Here is a 21475-nt window from a genome sequence, read left to right as displayed (position 1 = left end):
ATTTCACCTGTCTTACAGGATACTTTTTTAAAAATTTTTTTTATATCTTTGTTACATCAGTTCCACACTTGGGACATGTAACAAATGCAGTAGCAAAAACCCAGTAATACAAACCGAGGGATCCCAAACAATGTTTATTGACATACATATTAAATAAAAATGTAAGTACCCTTAATGAAATTCCCATGACTGTTCACAAAATTGTTTACTGGAAATTCACCCACTCATTTACTGCAGTGGTGGAGTAACACAGCAGAGCTTTGCAAACAAATTATAAATCATAACCATTATGAATTTGATGACTTAGGCTGGGAAATTGAACTTTTCCGAGACACTCATGACACGTGACATCACGATAACCACAGAACCACTGTTTGTTTTTTTTTCAGATTGAAATATTCGGCCTGAAGATTATGGTCCATCAGAGAAAAGTCATCCTGAAAGACAGGTGAAATGAGAGTTAGACACAGCAGCTTTTCTTGTCTTCTCCCAAATTGCGTGGTGGTCAGTGTTGATATTGTGGTGGGCCGCCACAAATAAGTAAATGTATGGGAAACACGGCCTGAAGATTACGGCAGTGTCTCCCATACATTGACTTATTTGTGGCGGCCCACCACAATATAAACACTGACCACCACGCAATGATCTTCTATATTGCACTACTTAAATTGGATCCCGTCATTGTAAAGCTATGTGTCCCTTTGCACAGCCTCGCCTGCATGCACAGAATCTATATGTTGGCATAGAAGACGACTGGCTAAATCGTGATTAAATCTGGATATCAGAACCATGTTGCCCAAATTTGTTCAAAACTGTGAACACCCCCGTCACCTACGACCACAAATAGAAAGTAATTCTGTGGGAAATACTGTACGGTCTATCAGAGATGGGCTGCATCCCGTTCTCATCCCTAAGGTCTAAGCCCTGAAGCCTCAAAGACATAACTGACATCCACTAATAAGTGACCAGGCTGTAAGGGTTGCGAGTTCAAAATGCTATAACCTGTTGAGGAGTGAATAATTTTCCTGGTTCCTTCTAGAATTCTACGCAAACAATATATAGTTCTTTAGTTCTTTACATAGTCTGGGGAAAATCTCTGAGCGCGATTGGCACATCATAGTGCAGAACTTTCGCAAACATTCTAATAACATATTTTGAGAGGCTGTAAGTTTTCAAAATGCTACAACAAACTGCAAACACGTAGTCCTGGTTGTTCAACACCATTGGGTTTATTTGTCTACAACACACTGCAAACGCATAGTCCTGGTTGTTCAACACCATTGGGTTTATTTGTCTACAACACACTGCAAACGCATAGTCCTGGTTGTTCAGACTCCACAACATTTGCAAGGTACAAAATACTTTTTTGACTTGTCTTTTTTAAACTTCCTAATCAGTCAGTCAGTCAGAGAACAACTGAGAGAGGAAGAAAGAAAGACAGAAAAAAAAGAAAGAAAAAGGGTCAGACACACACACACACACACGATGTTCAGTGCTCTGGACTACGGCGTACAGCTTAAGGCTACTTTTAAAGGAATACCAGAAAGAGAAGTACAGAGAAGAAAAACAGCAGAGGAGAGGAGAGGTCACAACTCCGAGTGAGCAAGAGGGTGATTGCGGAGGGAGGAGGCCAGACTAGCCTCAATTTAGCCGCTAAAATTAGCCAATCAGGGAGGGCCGCTCAGCCGCTAAACGACCCGTCTGACCTCTGCAGCCACCACTCCTTTCCTACGAGTCTACAACAAGTGCTTTGAGAACCTGGGAAGCGTTTGTGCGTGTATGCGTGTGTGTAAGAGGTTTGTAGTTAGCATGTGTTTTAGTGTTTAGTACTGCGTGTGTGTGTGTGTGTGTGTGTGGGTGTGTGGGATAAGTGCTTCGGGAGCTCAGGCCAGTGCTGCTCAGGGCGGTTTACTGCTTGGAGAAGAACTCCTTGCTCTTGGCGACGTCTGGGATGATTGTGTCACTGCCAGGCTTCCAACCGGCTGGGCACACTGAGGATGACAGAGGCGGCAGCGTTAGAACAGACGTGTACACACACACACACACACACACGCCCCCCAGTGCTTCTAAACTAAAATCGGCAGTTTTACCTTCTTGGAATGTTCTGATATAGAGTAAACACAACTGGTGTCACGTTCAGTATGTCACAAGCACACACACAGTACAGAGCACTTTGCTTCATTGGCATGACCACACACACACACACACACAAGCTCAGACACACACCTTCTCCGTGTTTGTCGGTGTGCTGGAAGGCTTGCACCAGGCGCAGGGTCTCATCCACAGAGCGGCCCACAGGCAGGTCATTAATGGTGATCTGGCGCAGGATGCCCTTATCGTCAATCACAAACAGCCCCCTGAGAGAGAGAGAGAAAATTGGGGATCTCTGAACATAATTGTACTTCCTGTGCCTGAAATAATCAGAAACTAGGGAAAAGCGAAAATAAAAACACTTTTGAAATGATCCATTTTCAGATCTTATAGGGTCTGGGGACACACCTGAATTCAGGCACTATAGTCCCACTCCTTTAACAAGAACACTAAATGCACACGCTCACACCACATCCCACACCCACCGAGCCCAGAATCCATGACCCTAGACCCAGCAAGCAGATGACCTCCGTTCTATTTCCATTTACGTTTTTATGTCTATTTACAGTTATTTGCTGTAAGTTTTTATACCAAGGGACACAACGCACACGGATCCTCCTCAGAATGATGTGGGCCCAAGGGCATGGAAGCTGAATGAATGAATGAATGAATGAATGAATGAATGAATGATAGATAGACACAAGACATTACTATAACAAATACATAATTTAAATTTAAAAGATAAGTCTAATATCCCAAATCTAAGTGAAAATCACCTGTGGCCTGGGAAAATACTGTGAAGCAGTCATACCTAGATATGAATTTGTTTCAACACAGGGATGTTAACTTTAGCTCATGACTTTGTCAGTTTGTCAGTCAGATGTTTTGTCAGTTAGTGAGAGTTGATCAGAAGAGACATGGGACTAATCAACTTCTAATTTTATTCAGAACACCAGTGGTTGTAAGCGCCATCAGAGTTCTAATCTGTGAAAATAATGCATCAGAGTTCTAATCTGTGAAAATGATGCATCAGAGTTCTAATCTGTGAAAATGATGCACACCCTTCACATTTCTCCCCATTATTGTTTGTCAATGACAGAAACTATTGGGCTAACGCAACCTCTGTGGTGGATGATGGGGTCCTAACTGGAGGTTAATATATTGGGCTAACACAATCTCTGTGGTGGATGATGGGGTCCTAACCTGAAGGTTAATATATTAATATATTGGGCTAACACAATCTCTGTTGTGGATGGTGTGGGTCCTAACCTGTAGGTTAATATTAGGGGTGTAAAGATTAACCGATACGTATCGGTATCCGTTTTTAACGTGTAAGATACGGCTACATCGATATGTTAAGCCCCGTATCGGAATAAAACTGAAATGAACCGGTCGTTATATCGATTAACTTGTTACGAATCGGTTCACAACCTTTTCTGCTCGCTCAGACTCTAATTTACGTTGCAAGCAGCGCGTTCATCCCACTTCCACACGTGGCACGGATTTGTGGGTAATGAAGTTTGTTTTGGGCTACACTCACTGCCCAAAGTTGTCAAAGGACTTCATTACCCATACATCTACTGCAACTTAAGCACGTGACAACTCGCACTCGGTCGTTTCTTTGACAATTTTTACTCTTTTGTTTTTCAAAATCCAGTGCGAAATTAAACACTTAGCCTACTATAGCATTCCTAAACGTCAACGATAGTCTGTAGAGTAGCCTTACGTTTGATGAAGGGATTTCCTTAATGTTAAAGAATAATTTGGCCTTTGCTGCTAAAACGATGCACAAATTATTATTATTTAGTTCATATTCACTCAGACTTGGAACAAAATAGGCCCAGTTCATTGATATGTAGGCTAGGCCTATTTTGTTCTTGTAGGCTATCTGAGAAAAGGCCAAGATTGTCTTAAGCACTGTTTTATTTTATTTCGGTATTGTCTTACCTCAACAATAGGCTACAGCTCCTTGAAAACAATCAGATATAACTCTATAAAAATGTATTTTTATGTTGTATTTTGCTGCAGTGTTTGACTGAAATGTAGACTATTCTTTTTTCATTTCAATACAGTATGATACAAACCTCAGTTTAGATAATCATATTCACACATTTTTTTGCCTAATTGACATGACCATGATAATTGATAATATAAAATGAATGTGCGCCTTAAGCAAATGATAAAAAATCTTTCAGAATGCTTTCCATTCTTCAACTGCATCGAACCAAATCGTTTTTTATGAACATGTATCTTTTCTTGTATCAAATCGTGCCCATGTATCTAGATGTGAATCGTATCGTCTTTTACATGAGAGATTCACACCCCTAGTTAATATATTGGGCTAACACAACATCTGTGGTGGATGGTGGGGGTCCTAACCTGTAGGCGATGCCTTCGCCCTCCTTGAGGACACCGTAGTCCTGGCAGATGGCATGGTTCAGGTCAGCCACCAGAGGGATGTCCATCTTACCCAGACCACCCTGCTTACGGGGGGTGTTGATCCTGAGAGAGAGAGAGAGAGAGAGAGAGAGAGAGAGAGAGAGAGAGAGAGAGAGAGAGAGAGAGACAAAGGGGGGGGTAATATCACAAGAATATGATCATAAACTTGAGCAGATGCCATCTGAACAATTCTGCACACGCGATACTTGAGGACATCGGTTAAGACCCCACCTGACCATTCATTGTTGACCTGGGCATGTGTCTAGTGGGTTTGGAGCTGTGTCTCTCTCTTGCTCTCTGTGGTATGCGTACGCACACACTGGGGGATATCTCTCTCTCTCTCTCTCTCGAATCTCTCTGAGTGACCGTTGCTCTGGCAGGTTTTAATATGTATCTCTCGGAGTTCCGAGAGTGAGCGCTCTCTGAGCGACCGTTGCAGGTTTGAATTCGGAATCCTCCGAGTGAGCGCTCTCGTAGTGACCGTTGTTCTGGCGGTATCGGGGCCTGGCTGTGTCTCTTCACGAGGCTAACCGTCACCTTATCACCACACTGCACACAGGCCTGGGAAGGGGCTCCGCGGCTGATAACCTTAGTCAAAGTCTAAGCGTGCAACAGCCACGTGTGTGTGTGTGTGTACACTTCAGTCTGTCTTCACTAGTCTGTGGACTCTTCTAGAACGTGTAACAATAGATAGTGACCCTTGTCTGACTGTCCACACAGGAAAAATATGTGTGTGTCCGGATGGATCACTTGACAACCCAGCTTTTATACAACAGAAGGATGGCTTCAGTTTTGCAAGAGATCAGTGTTGTCTAACCCAGGTGGTGTTCCATCAACGTTGCTAATGAAAGTGCCACTTAACAGAAAGAGCCTGGATTGGCGCACACGCACACACACACACCAGGTGGCTGAAGTGAGAGCAGCTGATCTTGTGCCCACTCACACACACTCACACACACACACACCAGGCCAAGTGGCTGAAGTGGGAGTCGGTGGAGCAGGCGATGAGCTCGCAGCCGGTCTTGCGGAACTCTCCGGCACGCTCGCTGAAGGCGATGATCTCCGTGGGACACACGAATGTGAAGTCCAGAGGGTAGAAGAACAGAACCACGTACTTCCCTACGCACACACGAGAGAGAGAGAGAGAGAGAGAGAGAGAGAGAGAGAGAGAGAGACAAACACACAAGAAAGAGAGAACGAGAGAGAGAGAGAGAGAGCACAAGAGAGAGAGAGAACGAGAGAGACGAACACACAAAAGAGAGAGAGAAAGAGAGAGAGACAAACACACGAGAGGGAGAGAGAGAGAGAGAGATTAGGGAAGAGAGGCATGAGAAGCTGTCTATGTGTGCGTCTGTGTCTGTGCGTTGGTGTATTTTCACCTGACATGTATATATTCAAATGATTGTTATTTTTTTCCCTCCGTTTCAGCAGTCAACGTTGGTTTGACTGAATAACGTGCATTGCATCTGCCTATAGGGAGTGACTATGGATTTAGTGCTAGGATCTGCTACAGTCCTAGGCTATGGATTTAGTGCTAGGATCTGCTACAGTCCCTATGGATTTAGTGCTAGGATCTGCTACAGTCCTGGGCTATGGATTTAGTGCTAGGATCTGCTACAGTCCTGGGCTATGGATTTTGCCAGCATTGGTTTAACTGAATATAATGAATTATCTCTCTCTAAAATCCATAGGGAGTGACTGACTGTACCACCCCATCACCACACACACACAAACACACACACACACGCGCGCACGTACGTCGGCGGCGGTCTGTACGCACCTCTGTACTCGGACAGCTGGATGTCCTTAAACTGGCCGTCCACCACGGCGGTAGCCTTGAACTGGGGCGCAGGCTGGCCGATCTTAGCGTTTCCAGAGGACATGTTGGACAGACGTCACTGCAGACAGAGAGAAACGGACATTTACATCACAACCCAGGCAGCCGCCAGCAAGTATTACACTACACATGAAACACTGTGGGATCTCTGCCCAACTCACTCACTCACTGCTTGTTCACAAGGCAACCACCTTTAGGCGCCAGTGTGAAGAGAGCAAAAAAAAAAAAAAAACGTCTGAAACGGGGCCTTTGTTGCCATTTTCTTCAAGTCTACATGAAAAAAAAGAAAAGACGACACCATTTCCAAGGCAACCTAGAGGCTGGATGTTGAATAGCCAACATTGCTTCTTCTAGAAACTTCCCCCCTCGCCTTCTCACACCCAGTCACATGAACGTCAGTGGGTCGATAAGCTTACGGGGAACAATGGGCTTTTGAAGGATTTCAGGCAATTTCTTAACACAAGGCCTAGTAGTACCCCTCCTCATTCATATTGCGATAATCCGTTCAATAAATACATAAATACATTTCTGTTTTGTCACTCTAAGTTTTCACTAACGTTAGAAATGTCTACATATCATATTTGAAAGCGGCAAATTGGGGATTCCTTGATGGTTAATATTTTTTTTTAAATCAACACCCTGCGGCTGGTTAAGTGCTTGCTCAATTATTTTAATTGACAAGTAAATGTGGATTAAACACCTTGCTCTGTCGTCACAGCTAAGTAGGCAAAGACCAGCCCTTGAGGTACAGAGGACTTTGCACGTTAGACAAACAGTTCGTTGACTAGGCTTCAAGAATCAATGCTCACCAAAAGACTTTCATAACGTAACCTAACATAATTCATTCGTAACGCTAGTCCCACTGCACAAAGGACGTAGTGGAATAGACCAGTTTTGCATTTTATAAGCAAATGCATCGATCGTTGCAGACTACAACACATTTAAAACAATCCCTGCATGCCAAAATAACTGATAAATGTTCCGCAGGGGCATTTCACCAGGCGAATAGCAAGTTAACGTCAACCTCAATATGGCTAACTCACCGGAGGCTAAGCTAACAAGTAAGATAAACTAGCTAGCTGTCTGCACCAGCGCTGCAACAATGTGCGGCCGGTATGACTTGATAAGTCAAGATTGTACAAACTTTAAATAACTATATCACCACCTTAAAATGTTGAATGCAGCACACTGGCTACCAATCTCTAAATCAAACACTATAGACGATACGAGGGCATATCTGCGCCAGCAAACTAGCTAACGTGAACTTGACTGTTGCATAGGATAGCATGACCTGAACATGCGTGGTCTTTTGTGTTAGCGAAATCAAGATTGTCGAAAAGCATACACAAACAGAACATTTTGCCCTTAAAAATAATTATGTACCCAAGATGCAAGCAGTCTATGGCAGGCATAATAATGTTCAGGACTTACGGGGTTTTGTTCCCGCAGAAAAGACAGAAAGCAGATTGAGAAGACGCAGGTTACCACCAGACTCTTTTGAAGCGCACCCGGCGAAGGAAGTTTATTGTGTCTCTCAGTTTGACTGGGGAGCACAAGCCAAGAGGGCGTCACTCAGAAGGCGGAGCGAGAGTTGTATGCTATGAGCTTCGTTTAGAGATGTTTGAAACAAATAAAACAAACGTTGACTTATATTTTGGTACATATCGATATTAATATGACATGTTCCTTGTATTTTATTTAAAATGTTATGCATGCAATTCAGTTGGGTTGGTAAACTACAGTGTGAAATTCATTTCCCATAAGGCAATGGGTCGGGTTAAATGTCATTTTGACGTCGTACTGGCGCCAAATGTAGTTGACAGACAGACGCTGGTCGGGGTGAGTTTCATGTCGGTTTCATGCAGACTATATAATGTTTAATAGGAACCTGTGCAATAGCAGATTAACTTTAAACATATGTAACAGATAATAATCCCCTCACAGAATGCGTCAAGAGAATAACGAATCAAACGCTCTCGTTTGCTTATAAATGTAACTTGTCTGTTGAGTTTAGCCATAATTGCTAGTTAACTAGCTAGCTATATTTAGAGTAGTTAACGTCATTGAATCTCTTATAATAACATTGTTGCCTAAATGTTAATACTTTGTAATCAGTAGCACAGATCTGCAAACAGGTATTCACAGCTTCGTGTAGGCCTCAATTTGTTTAGTGACCAGATTTCTGAGACAAAATCCGGGGACATTTTCAGTTGAGAAGCGTAAATACCAACAAAACATATAATTTTTTAATCTTTGTAAACTTAAAACTGGGAAACTGTCCCAGGGGCGTCACTAGACCTAGAGCTGCACTGGTGTATCAATCTGGTGCACTTTGAAAAGAAACTCAGATGTTATACTTCATTATTTTTTATCTATGGATGGAAATATTTGTGCTGTACTTGTCCAAAACTTGCTCTTCAGAATTTTAACCATGCACACACAGGTGGCATGTGATGTGAAGTTCACAACCACAAAGCATATTTTCTTCACAGTTTCACAATTCAGAAATGGTCCAAAATAGTGTTGGCTACATATTCAGCACTCCATGAAATTATACAGCAGCCTAGTGGTCACCTGCTATTTAGCTAGTTAAGCTGATATAAACTAGTTTTCTTGGGTCATTGTGAACACCATCTAGGCATATCTTCCCTTTTCAAGACAGTGGGCTATACCCATATCTAGGAAAGTATGATCATGAATCATTTGTGTCTCATGATTTTTTTTCTTTATATTTTATATCAATGTCACTAGGAAGCATGCCAATAGAAATGTATATTCATATTTTGTGTGGAATTGTCTGGAATCTGGTAATATGAGAACCATGATAATGAGATAGGCCTACTCTGGTTGAGCAATTTACAAAAATGTTTGTAGGCCCTACTGCCATAAATAGTTTACATTAGGCCTACTTTAGAGATTAGGCCTACATTATAATTTTGGCCCAAAGTTGGAGACCATGTTGAAATCTGTTGCTATTTTAAAACCGGGCTACTCAGGAACCGCTTGTTGTAGGCTACCGATGCATGAACAGTTTGTGAGGTATTTCACCCTAACTTGCTGCATGTTGTCTGACTGTGATCTAAAGGTAACGGTAAGCATCTATGTCTTTAACTTTCATTGTCAGCCACCATGGATCTCAGTCAGTTTGAAGAAGACAACACTGTCAGCTGCCGCCTGTCTTCCCCGATACCCGACATATGCAAAACCGAAGACTGCTGCCTGGGCATCGATGAAGCTGGCCGCGGACCGGTGTTGGGTCGGTTGGCCACCATGTTGCATTATCGTGTGTTTAACTGTCGGAAACGCTTTGATAGCCAGTTGTCTGTCCACGCTAACTAAACATATTTTGATTAAGGTTAAGATGTTTTATTTTTTGGTGACCCTTGGTGAAGGGTTACGGCTTCCACACACAGTTGCGTTCCATCATCGCATGCCAGTGGGTGTTCCCGACTGTAGCTATGCAAATGACTTAAGGTATAACTGTAATTTGATTGGCTGGTGCCGTCTGTTGTTGTCCGTCGGTGCAGCAAAAGTTGAACTTCTCAACACGAGCGACTGGAGCAACGCGACGCAATGGACCCACAAAAAGACAATTTCATGTCTAAAGACGTTTCAATTTTCAACGCCAAATATAGGACAATCCACAAACAACTAACAACTAACTTCTTATAAGAAGGAGATATCAATTATCAACAATCACAAGCGAGCTGGAACCTGCGGCTCTCTCCCTCTCGTGAGTGCAGATGCGTTCCCAATTAAATGGATTGCATAATGTTCACGTTAGATCTGCTGCAAAGGAGATAACTAAGAGTTAACTTAGTTTAACATGATGTTATCTCTATTTAACATGATGTTTTGACATTGACATTGTAAACGTTATCTAAGGAGAGTGAAAAGCAGTTTGCAGTAAAAGCTAACCAACGTCGTCTCTATCGCCAAAGGAAAAAAAAAATAGCGAGCAGCCTGATAACTAAATTAAATGCTCGGCGGGCGGATGAAAGTGCTTGGTTAGATGATGTGCCCACGGGCCGCAGTTTGCCCACCTCTGTGTTAACATCAATACACGTATTAATATTACTGTGTACAGTATATGTTAACATCAATACACGCATTTATATTGCTGTTTGTCTGGTTCTCAGGGCCCATGGTTTACGGGATATGTTTCTGTCCTGTGTCGAAGAAAGAGGACCTCAAGGGCCTGAAAGTAGCAGGTCTGTTGCCAACTGTCTGATTGGTTATTGTGTATGTGTTGCTTGATCGTGTGTGTATGTGTTGCTTGATCGTGTGTGTATGTGTTGCTTGATCGTGTGTATGTTTCCCAACTCCAAGACGGAGAGGAGAGAGGAGGGATTATTTGTTTGTTTGTTTGTTTTCTAGACTCTAAGACTCTGACAGAGGAGCAGAGGGAGAGTCTGTTTAAGAAGCTGGATGAGGCCAAGAGCTTTGTGGGCTGGACACTACAGGTGCTCTCACCCAACACTATCTCCACCAGCATGCTGCAGAGGTACACACACACACACACACACACACACACACACAACACCATCTCCACCAGCATGCTGCAGAGGTACACACACACACACACACACACACACACCCAACACCATCTCCACCAGTATGCTGCAGAGGTACACACACACACACACACACAGACACACACACTAGGGCTGTCACTTTTATGAAAAAATCCTGTTAGATTCTTGAGACATAATTGTTCATTGAATCGATTGTAAAATCGATTTTCATGTCTAAAGACGTTTCAATTTTCAACGCCAAATATAGGACAATCCACGAACAACTAACAGGCATTAGGACGAACGTAAAGGGGGCGCTTGAAGTTGCACAATGGCGTGAAGTTTCGCGCACAATGACAAACAGGAGTGCAACATTCTCGAAAAAACAATAAGCAGAGTGGACTGCCATAACATCAGTGAAAAACTTTACTGCATGCTTCAACGTGGCTGCGTTTACAATTAGAAATGTCAAACAAATTTAAGCCTCACGAGAGAACTTACGACTGCACAGTTTGCATACCGCTTTGTCCTTCTCCATAGTTTGATATACCCAAAAGTTATTAGGGCCCATCACTCGTATCTCTCATGTCGCACAGGTTGATCGTGTTGTCCTCAATTTTTTGGCAAAACACCAGCAGCACAGCAGCCGATTGAAAAGGCTGTTTCCGGTGCGTAAAATTGGTGGGAATTTTCTTTTTAGCTTTCGCAATGCTTACTGCACTTCGGAATTCTTCTTGTTCCTGAGTTTTGTTACATGTATCTTTTTCATTGGTTTAATTTGTTTAAAATTAATAGTGTACATATTTGGTTAAAATCGATTCCCTATTTTAGTTTTCGAAACTTGTGTTGGTTGGTCCAATCGATTGTGCAATCGATTTTCGAACGTAAAGTGACAACACACACACACACACACACACACACACACACACCCCCCAACACCACCTCCACCAGTATGCTGCAGAGGTACACACACACACACACACACACACACACACACGCACACACCCACCCAAACCCAACACCATCACCACCAGCATGCTCCAGAGGTACACACACACACACACACCCAACACCACCTCCACCAGTATGCTGCAGAGGTACACACACACACACACACACACACACACACACACACACCCCCCCCCAACACCATCTCCACCAGTATGCTGCAGAGGTACACACACGACACACACACACACATCCCCAACACCACCTCCACCAGTATGCTGCAGAGGTACACACACACACACACACACACACACCCACCCAACACCATCTCCACCAGCACGCTGCAGAGGTACACACACACACACCCAACACCACCTCCACCAGTATGCTGCAGAGGTACACACACACACACAGCACACACACACACACACACACACACCCAACACCACCTCCACCAGTATGCTGCAGAGGTACACACACACACACACACACACACCCAACACCATCTCCACCAGCATGCTGCAGAGGTACACACACACACACACACACCCCCAACACCATCTCCACCAGCACGCTGCAGAGGTACACACACACACACACACACACACACAACACCATCTCCACCAGCATGCTGCAGAGTTACACACACACAAACACACAAACACACACACACACACACACACACACACACACACACACACACACACACACACACACACACACACACTGCTCAATGTAATCGTATTGATCAAGAGGGATTTATTTGTCACATACACACAGTAGGCTATAATAGTCTAGCTTCTTTAAATGGCATATTTAATCTATTGCCATTCACTGTATGGCTGTCAAATGAATACATGTAGGCTACTTCTCACGAAATCAAAGCAGCAGGGCCATCTTTCACATGGGCCAGATGGTTGAAACACTACAGACACAACCAATCAGGGAAGGGGACATGGGCTTTCAGATGGTTCCGCAACACACTACAGGCACACAGTCCACATTCGATAACACACAGTCCACAACACACAGTCCACATTCGCCCGATAACACTGCGGAGCAAAATGAGTTCGGGGTCTCCAGAAGATCCAAATTGCTTGGCTTTGGATAGGCCGATACGATGGTCTAATGTGGAAGGGAGGGCGAATCATAACAAAAGTGCGTCGGATACATTTGTGTCCAACATAGTGTAGATGTAGCCTTACTCTCTCTCTCTCTCTCTCTCTCTCTCTCTCTCTCTCAGGACAAAGTACAACCTGAATGCTCTGTCTCATGATGCTGCTATTGGGTTGGTGCAGTACGCTCTCGACTCTGGGGTGCAGCTCAAAGAGGTACTGCAGCTCTCGAGTGTGAGTGTGTGTGTGTGTGTGTGTGTGTCTCTGAAGTATACTGGTAAAAATTATGTTGGCTGAGTGTTCAGCTGTAATAGGTAGCTTGTGTGTGTGTGTGTTTGTATGTGCATGTATAACATGCATGTTCTCTGGACTGAAGTCACCAGCCTGGTTGGGTGTCTTGATGTGTTTGTATGTAAACATGTTGGCAAACATGTTGGTTTGCATGTGTCTTTAATATTATGTGTGTGTGTGTGTGTGTGCGTGTGTGTGTGTGTGTGTGTGTGTGTGTGCAGGTGTGTGTGTGTGTGTGTGACCGTTTAATGTAGACACCTTCTGTGGAGAAGTACCAGGATAAGCTGTCCCAGTGCTTCCTTTCTTTAATATTATGAACGGTGTGTGTGTGTGTGTGTGTGTGCAGGTGTTTGTAGACACCGTTGGCCCTGCGGAGAAGTCCCAGGATGCTTCTGTCCCAGTGTGTGTCCTTTCTTTAATATTATGAGCGTGTGTGTGTGTGTGTGTGTGTGTGTGTGCAGGTGTTTGTAGACACCGTTGGCCCTGCGGAGAAGTACCAGGATAAGCTGTCCCAGTGCTTCCTTTCTTTAATATTATGAACGTGTGTGTGTGTGTGTGTGTGTGTGTGTGTGTGTGTGTGTGCAGGTGTTTGCTATTCTGCGGAGAAGCAAGTACCAGGATAAGCTGTCAGTGCTTCCTTTCTTTAATATTATGAACGGTGTGTGCGGTGTGTGCAGGTGTTTGTAGACACCGCTGTCCCAGGCCCTTTCTTTAATATTATGAAGTGTGTGTGTGTGTGTGTGTGTGTGTGTGTGTGTGTGTGTGTGTGCAGGTGTTTGTAGACACCGTTGGCCCTGCGGAGAAGTACCAGGATAAGCTGTCCCAGTGCTTCCTTTCTTTAATATTATGAACGTGTGTGTGTGTGTGTGTGTGTGTGTGTGTGCGCAGGTGTTTGTAGACACGTTGGCCCTCTTGAGGAGAAATTACCAGGATAAGCTGTCAGTGCTTCCTTTCTTTAATATTATGAGAATCATTTGTGTGGAGAAGTACCAAGGATAAAGCTGTCCCAGTGCTTCCTTTCTTTAATATTATGAACGTGTGTGTGTGTGTGTGTGCAGGTGTTTGTAGACACCGTTGGTCCTGCGGAGAAGTACCAGGATAAGCTGTCCCAGTGCTTCCTTTCTTTAATATTATGAGCGTGTGTTATTGATGTATTATTGTTGTGTGCAGGTGTTTGTAGACACCGTTGGCCCTGCGGAGAAGTACCAGGATAAGCTGTCCCAGTGCTTCCTTTCTTTAATATTATGAACGTGTGTGTGTGTGTGTGTGTGTGTGTGTGTGTGCAGGTGTTTGTAGACACCGTTGGCCCTGCGGAGAAGTACCAGGATAAGCTGTCCCAGTGCTTCCTTTCTTTCTTTATTATGAACGTGTGTGTGTGTGTGTGTGTGTGTGTGTATACAGTGTGTGTGTGTGTGTGTGCAGGTGTTTGTAAACACTGTTGGTCTTCCTTTCTTTAATACCAGGAGCCGTCCCATTGTGATATTATTATTTAATATTATGAATGATGATGATATTGATGCAGGTGTTTGTAGACACCGTTGGTCCTGCGGAGAAATACCAGGATAAGCTGTCCCAGTGCTTCCTTTCTTTAATATTATGAACGTGTGTGTGTGTGTGTGCAGGTGTTTGTAGACACCGTTGGCCCTGCGGAGAAGTACCAGGATAAGCTGTCCCAGTGCTTCCTTTCTTTAATATTATGAAGCGTGTGTGTGTGTGTGTGTGTGTGTGTGTGTGTTTTGTGCAGGTGTTTGTAGACACCGTTGGTCCCTGCGGAGAAGTACCAGGATAAGCTGTCCGGTACTTCCTTTCTTTAATATTATATGAAGTACCAGGATAAGCTGTCCCAGTGCTTCCTTTCTTTAATATTATGTGTGTGTGTGTGTGTGTGCAGGTGTTTGTAGACACCGTTGGTCCTGCGGAGAAGTACCAGGATAAGCTGTCCCAGTGCTTCCTTTCTTTAATATTATGAACGGTGTGTGTGTGTGTGTGTGTGTGTGTGTGTGCAGGTGTTTGTAGACACCGTTGGTCCTGCGGAGAAGTACCAGGATAAGCTGTCCCAGCGCTTCCCCGGCGTGGAGGTCACCGTCAGGCCCAAAGCTGACTCCCTCTTCCCCATCGTCAGCGCTGCCAGCATCTGCGCCAAGGTCTGTGTGCGTGCGTGTGTGTGTGTGCGTGTGTGTGCGCGCGTGTATGTGTGTGTGTGTGTGCGTGCGTGTGTGTGAATACGTGTGTGCGAATACGTGTGTGTGTGCATATGTGTGTGAATACGTGTGTGCGTGCATTTGTGTGAATATGTGTTTGTGTGTGTGTGTGTGAATATGTGTGTGTGCGTGTGTGTGTGAATACGCGCGTGTGCGTGCGTGCATGTGTGTGAATACGTGTGTGTGTGTGTGTGCATGTGTGTGAATACGTGTGTGTGTGTGTGCATGTGTGTGAATACGTGTGTGTGTGTGCTTGTATGTATCTATTAGGGGTGTGAATGTTCACTGGTCTCACAATTCGATTACGATTATCATGTCAAGGATTTGATTCGATTCAAAATCACGATGCATCACGATTAAATGATTCTCATGGGGGCTCACGGACACGTGTGCTGTGTGTGTGACAGAAGGAGGGATGGGAGAATACGCGTAACTGAGAAGTGCGTAACTGGAAACGCGAAAACGAAACCGAAACTTATTGTGAGAAACCGAAGTAGCAACGCCTGCAAACATCAAAAAATGCAGTTGGAAAAATGCAGACATTTATTTACAGCAAAGGTAGACCCACATACATTATTTCCTGACTGTTGATGCTGTTTATTGTCTGTTTGTAAAGTTTAGGCGAAGTAGGAAGTAACGTTACGGATCTCTGATCAATATGATTGGTATGGCTGGACCAATGATTTCAAAGTTAGTGTTGCAAACGTTTCCCTATCGACAACTGCCAGAGACTCTGTACAAATTAAACGTACGTACGATAGTCTGGATATTTCCAGGCAATTGTGTGTGTGTGTGTGTGTGTGCCTGTGTGTGTGTGTGTGCCTGTGTGTGCCTGTGTGTGTGTGTGTGTGTGCGTGCATGTGTGCATGTGTGTAACATACATATATTGAGACAGGTTAACAATCAAAACCACTTGCTTTCTGGCACAGACAGAAAGATTGAGCGTATATATATATATATATGTGTGTCTGTGTCTGTGTGTGTGTGTGAGTGTGTCTGTGGTCTGTGTCTGTGTCTGTGTCTGTGTCTGTGTCTGTGCATGTGCATGTGCCTGCGTGTGTGTGTGTGTGTGCATGGGGAAGGATTTTGTTTTTGAGTCTGCCTCCCTCTCACCTTTCAGGTGGCCAGAGACCATGCCGTGAAGGGATGGAAGTTTCTGGAAGACCTGGGGGAGGTCGACAGCGACTACGGCTCCGGCTACCCCGGGGGTGAGGGCTGACCTTTGACCTTTGACCTGACCTTTGACCTGATTCTGAGCTACTTGACTGCAAACCAAGTGTTATAATCTTATATTAGGATAAAAAATATCTAGTTGGTATTGTTTTTAGTGTAAAGATACTTACTTTGAGCTTTCTCATACAATTAATTGTCTTTAAAATATAAACAAGACACAAAACAAGTAAAATTTCTGTCCATGGGGTAAGTAAATTCATCTTAAATTAAGTGAAATTTACTTAACCCATGCACACATAATTGTACTTGTTTTATGTCTAAATTCAAGAAGATTTAATTGTATGACAAATAATTGTATGAGAAAGCTCAAAGTAAGTATCTTTACACTAAAAACAATACCAACTAGATCTTTTTTTTATCTTAATATAAGATTATAACACTTGGTTAGATATCAGTTTTTGCTGTGTTGACTGTCATGTAACCTTTAGGGTCTGGTGTGCTCAAGGTTCTCTTTACTGCGTTATTTATTGTACGTATTTATTTAACATTCATTACAGTTACATTCATAAGCTCAGCATTTATTATATTATTACAGTGCTCATCATTTTGTTTTTGAAAAGCTGAAAAAAAGAAAAGAAATGGCTGCCAAGTGTTTTTGATGCGGCCTTAGGTAGCTCATTGTATTAAATCTCTCTCTCTCTCCCTCTCTCTCTCTCTCTCTCTCTCTCTCTCTCTCTCTCTCTCCGTCTCTCTCTCTGTGCACCAGACCCTAAGACTAAGAGCTGGTTGTTGAAGTATCTGGACCCGGTGTTTGGCTTCCCCCAGTTTGTGCGTTTCAGCTGGAGCACAGCGCAGACACTGCTGGACAGCAATGCTCTGCCCGTCCACTGGTAAGGGCTCTGTGCGTGTGTGTGTGTGTGTGCCGTGTGTGTGTGTGTAGTAGGGCTTTGACTTTTGCCCAAAAATCATATTCGAAGTTCGTTTGTTTATTAATATTAATATTCGAATATGTATTAATCATATTTTAACCATTAAATGTCTTCAGTAAGACCGATATTGGTATCAAACTTAAGTTCTATTTGTTCTGTCCACCAGAGGGCAGTGTATCAGTCAATGTCAATAGACTACGTGCACGAAAGGCTGAGTATTTATGCGTGTGTCAAAATTGTTATTATTGAGCATAGGGCTGGGCGATACAATGATAGCGATATGTATCGCACATGTAATCGATATCAATAAAAAATACGTTCGATAGAACATTCATAATTAAAAGCAACACACACCTCCTGCCTTATGTTGTCCATAAATAAAATAGGCTAAATATATCTTGCATTGTAGTAATGTCAAACTCTACCAGAGTAGGCGGTAGAAGTAGGCCTAACGTTACCTCACCACAGACTCTCCTTGCCCCGTGCACTCTCTCTCTCCCTCTCAACAGGCACATCCCTCCTCAGCATGCACATGTAATCCAAACATTAATCGTGCAAGACGACTGGCTAAATTGCTATTAAATCCGGTTAGCATCATTAGCACGCTTCACGAATTTGTTCAAAACTACTGCATTCAAATTGACTGCTAAATTCTAATCATCTCAATCCCAATGCAAATGGAAAAGTATTTTCCAAGACTCAAACGGGCCTGTCCCAAGGAGAAAAAGTATTCATTTGAAACTTAAACACACGTGGGGAAACTGAACAGTCTAACCATATACTATGATAAACTAGCAAATTAAGCTAACGTTACTTTGTTTACAATATTTCCAGGCTTCAACCAGTGCTGCTTTTCATTCAGACTTATCTGCACATTTATTTATTTGAGTGTTTTTAATGATTGTGTTGCCATTTATTTTCCCTGTTTGCTTTGATTGATAACTAAGGTGATTAAAATCAGAGGAAGGTTAAGTTTAAAATAAAAATGTCTATGTGGGAGCTGAGCTCACTAAGCGCGAACCAGCCAGGAGGCTAACCTATAGGAGCCCAGATGGCCAATAATAGCCTTGCTAATGAGCTCGCGATTTCACTTCAGAAGGCGTGAAAAAAACCTCGGAATCTGAATTGAAAACAACGTTTAGGCTACAACCAAATACATTTACAAAACAATATTTCCATAGGCTACAGGTTCGAATATTAAGAGATCCCTAAAATTCGTTCGAATATCTTTAATTTTTAAAATAATCGAATTATATTCGAATAAAGAAGTTCGGAGTCAAAGCCCTAGTGTGTAGGCTTGGGAATCGGTTCCAGTTTCCGGTTTGGAGCCGGTTCCAAACCATCGGAATCGTACACATCCACACGTTAACGATTCCACTAACGATTCCGAACATCCATAACCACGTCGCAGCACGATGTCACAGTATGCGGAATTTAAAAATGTTAAAGCATTCAACTTCTGCAGTGTTTCCCCTACAATGTAGTCAGCAGCGCCATTCAAGCGCTGCTGCAAAACAATTGCCTAATTAAAAAAAAAAAAAACACAAAGTGAAGGGGAACAGCTGCAGTTCCTTCAGGTTTGATGTCAACAAATAATAGTAGGCTAACGTTGAAGGCGCAGTCAGGGATTCCACAGGAGATCACGTTTGTTTGTGTTTATGTTTAATTTTATCAGCAGACGCAATTTTGTGCAAAAAAACGTAGCCTACATTATGTTAACCAATGGACCAAATTAAACACGACAGCGAGGTAGCTCGCCCCTACCTTCAGTAGCCTAGCCTATTCCAGATAAATTTCATGCATTGTTTTGTTTTTGTTTGTTATACAGTCAATGCTTTCAAGCCCTGTGTTGCTAACATACCTAGGCTGTGAAACTAAGGTCTAGCCTATTGGTGGGTTTAATTGAATTTCGGTTATAGGATATGCAACCATTTACATCTGGAGATAGTTTGTAATTTCCTGTAGGGCTCACCAAAATCATAGAAATGATACAAGACACTTATCTCCTATAATCCAAGATAGATTTGCTTCGAGTTGTTAGGCTTTTGAGCATTTATTTTACCAAACGACATGGAAAACATAATATATTTCATCCACATACTGTATCCTTATGCACCATGCACAACAACGCTACTAAGTTAGCTTAAAACCGTGAGAATCAAGCAAGCCTCACGGCCTTAAAGTGACAGGCAGTCAATTCGACCTGCACAGCACCAATACAGTGTAATGACATGAAAGAGAAGTCTATATAGTTTATACAGTGCTGTGCAAAAGTTAAGACACCATGATAAAATTGGCTAAAAGGAGGAATATAAATCAAAATGAGGAAAAATCAAGCCTTTAAGGACATCAGTTTTTTGTGAATGTATCATATATCGTAAATAAATAAATGTTATTATATAAATACCGGTACATGTCTTAACTTATGCACAGCACTGTACATTCTAAATAGTAATAGTTTGTACAGTGGCCTGTGATTAAGCTTTATTTTTTGTCATAGTTTGTAACTCAATCTGTCAATTTCTTTCGACAAAATCCACCAGAAGTCATCATTTAAGGAGTAATTTTTTCAAAATCTTCTGGGGGGGGTCAACAGCACTGCTGCTGGAAAAGTTTTTAGGGGAAACACTATTGATAGTTTACCCTTGGTATTCATTTTCTAAAACCACTTTAAATTAGACATTCAAAGCCAACAACTCTCAAAGCCATCCTATAAGTGTTCAGCAAATGGTACAGGAATCGATAAGGAATCGCATCGATAAGCAGACTCGACAATGGCATCGATATCGATAATTTCTTAACGATGCCCATCCCTATGTGTGTGTGTGGTGTGTGTGTGTGTGTGTGTGTGCCGTGTGTGCGTGTGTGTGCGTGCGTGTATAATGGGCTACACCTAGGCTATACTAGCTGCTTCATTTGTGCCTTTTATGCCCTAAAGTAAATTTGGACTGTAAGTAGATCATCTTTTTACTTGCTAAGTTGAGTAAGTTAGTGTTCATTCAAATGAATGAACGAAAAAATAATTCCACACCGGTGATTTCAGAGTAGCAAGAGGGGCTTCGATTTCGGTCAATTGATGTTTTTTTAATTAGCTGCAAGATACATTATACATTTACTTATTGTGCGTGTGTGTGCTCTGTGTGTATGTGTGTGTGTGTGTGTGTGTGTGTGTGTGTGTGTGTGCATATGTGTGTGTGTGTGTTTAAGGGATGACGATGAAGAGGATGGTGAGGAAGAACATCAGCTCTTTATAAACACACACACACACACACACACACACACACACACACACAGACAAACAATGAGGGAGAGAAGCCCATGTTGTCCTACTTCAGAACATCAGCTCTTTATAAACACACACACACACACACACACACACAAGCGGAGATAGCAGCAGCGCAGGGAGAGAAGCACACAGGTTCTTTACGGAACGCAGGCTACAGAACATCAGCTCTTTATAAACACACACACACACACACACACACACACAAGCAGCAGCGCAGGCAGAGAAGCACACAGGTTCTTTACGGAACACAGGCTACAGAACATCAGCTCTTACGGAGCGCAGGCAGAACATCAGCTTTTTATAAACGACACACACTAACAATTAATAACACACACACAGGCACAGAACACACACACACACACACACACACACACACACACACACACACACAAGCAGCAGCGCAGGGAGAGAAGCACACAGGTTCTTTACGGAACACAGGCTACAGAACATCAGCTCTTTATAAACACACACACACACACACACACAACACAAGAAACCCAACACACACACATATACACACATACTACTGTATATACACACATACATATACGAGGAACCCAACACACACACACACACACACACTAGCAACCCAACACACACACACACACACACACACACACACACACACACACACAAGCAGCAGGCAAAGCC

The 21475-nt window shown here is 43.0% G+C and overlaps 2 protein-coding genes across 2 annotated transcripts; one reads left to right on the top strand and one right to left on the bottom strand.

Moving 5' to 3' along the window:
• Nucleotides 1-1267: 1267 nt before the first annotated feature.
• Nucleotides 1268-7956, bottom strand: prdx2 (peroxiredoxin 2). The gene is made up of 6 exons (XM_048247146.1): nt 7799-7956; nt 6311-6428; nt 5496-5649; nt 4471-4593; nt 2227-2357; nt 1268-1991 (listed from the first exon to the last, which is right to left on the bottom strand). The coding sequence occupies exons 2-6, from the start codon at nt 6411-6413 to the stop codon at nt 1909-1911; spliced, it is 594 nt and encodes a 197-aa protein (XP_048103103.1). The 5' UTR covers nt 6414-6428; nt 7799-7956; the 3' UTR covers nt 1268-1908.
• rnaseh2a (ribonuclease H2, subunit A) lies at nt 6461-21142 on the top strand. The gene is made up of 10 exons (XM_048248177.1): nt 6461-6482; nt 9492-9623; nt 10507-10578; nt 10745-10871; nt 13073-13160; nt 15242-15379; nt 16557-16644; nt 17376-17499; nt 20746-20781; nt 21076-21142. Exons 2-10 carry the CDS (start codon nt 9497-9499, stop codon nt 21140-21142), a joined length of 867 nt encoding a protein of 288 aa, XP_048104134.1. The 5' UTR covers nt 6461-6482; nt 9492-9496.
• The last annotated feature ends 333 nt before the right edge of the window (nt 21143-21475 follow it).

The sequence above is a fragment of the Alosa alosa genome, chromosome 7, assembly GCF_017589495.1.
Source record: "Alosa alosa isolate M-15738 ecotype Scorff River chromosome 7, AALO_Geno_1.1, whole genome shotgun sequence".
Classification (NCBI taxonomy): Eukaryota; Metazoa; Chordata; class Actinopteri; order Clupeiformes; family Clupeidae; genus Alosa; species Alosa alosa.
The sequence above is the reverse complement of the archived record's forward strand: the minus strand, read 5'-3'. Positions and strand labels throughout refer to the sequence as shown.

Coding starts and splice junctions, on each gene's coding strand:
- rnaseh2a (XM_048248177.1), top strand. CDS start 9,497: ATGGATCTCAGTCAGTTTGAAGAAGACAACACTGTCAGCTGCCGCCTG. Junction 13,161..15,241: donor CTGGGGTGCAGCTCAAAGAG/GTACTGCAGCTC, acceptor GTGTGTGTGCAG/GTGTTTGTAGACACCGTTGG. Junction 17,500..20,745: donor AATGCTCTGCCCGTCCACTG/GTAAGGGCTCTG, acceptor TGTGTGTTTAAG/GGATGACGATGAAGAGGATG.
- prdx2 (XM_048247146.1), bottom strand. CDS start 6,413: ATGTCCTCTGGAAACGCTAAGATCGGCCAGCCTGCGCCCCAGTTCAAG. Junction 4,594..5,495: donor CACTTCAGCCACTTGGCCTG/GTGTGTGTGTGT, acceptor TCTCTCTCTCAG/GATCAACACCCCCCGTAAGC. Junction 1,992..2,226: donor CACCGACAAACACGGAGAAG/GTGTGTGTCTGA, acceptor TGTCATCCTCAG/TGTGCCCAGCCGGTTGGAAG.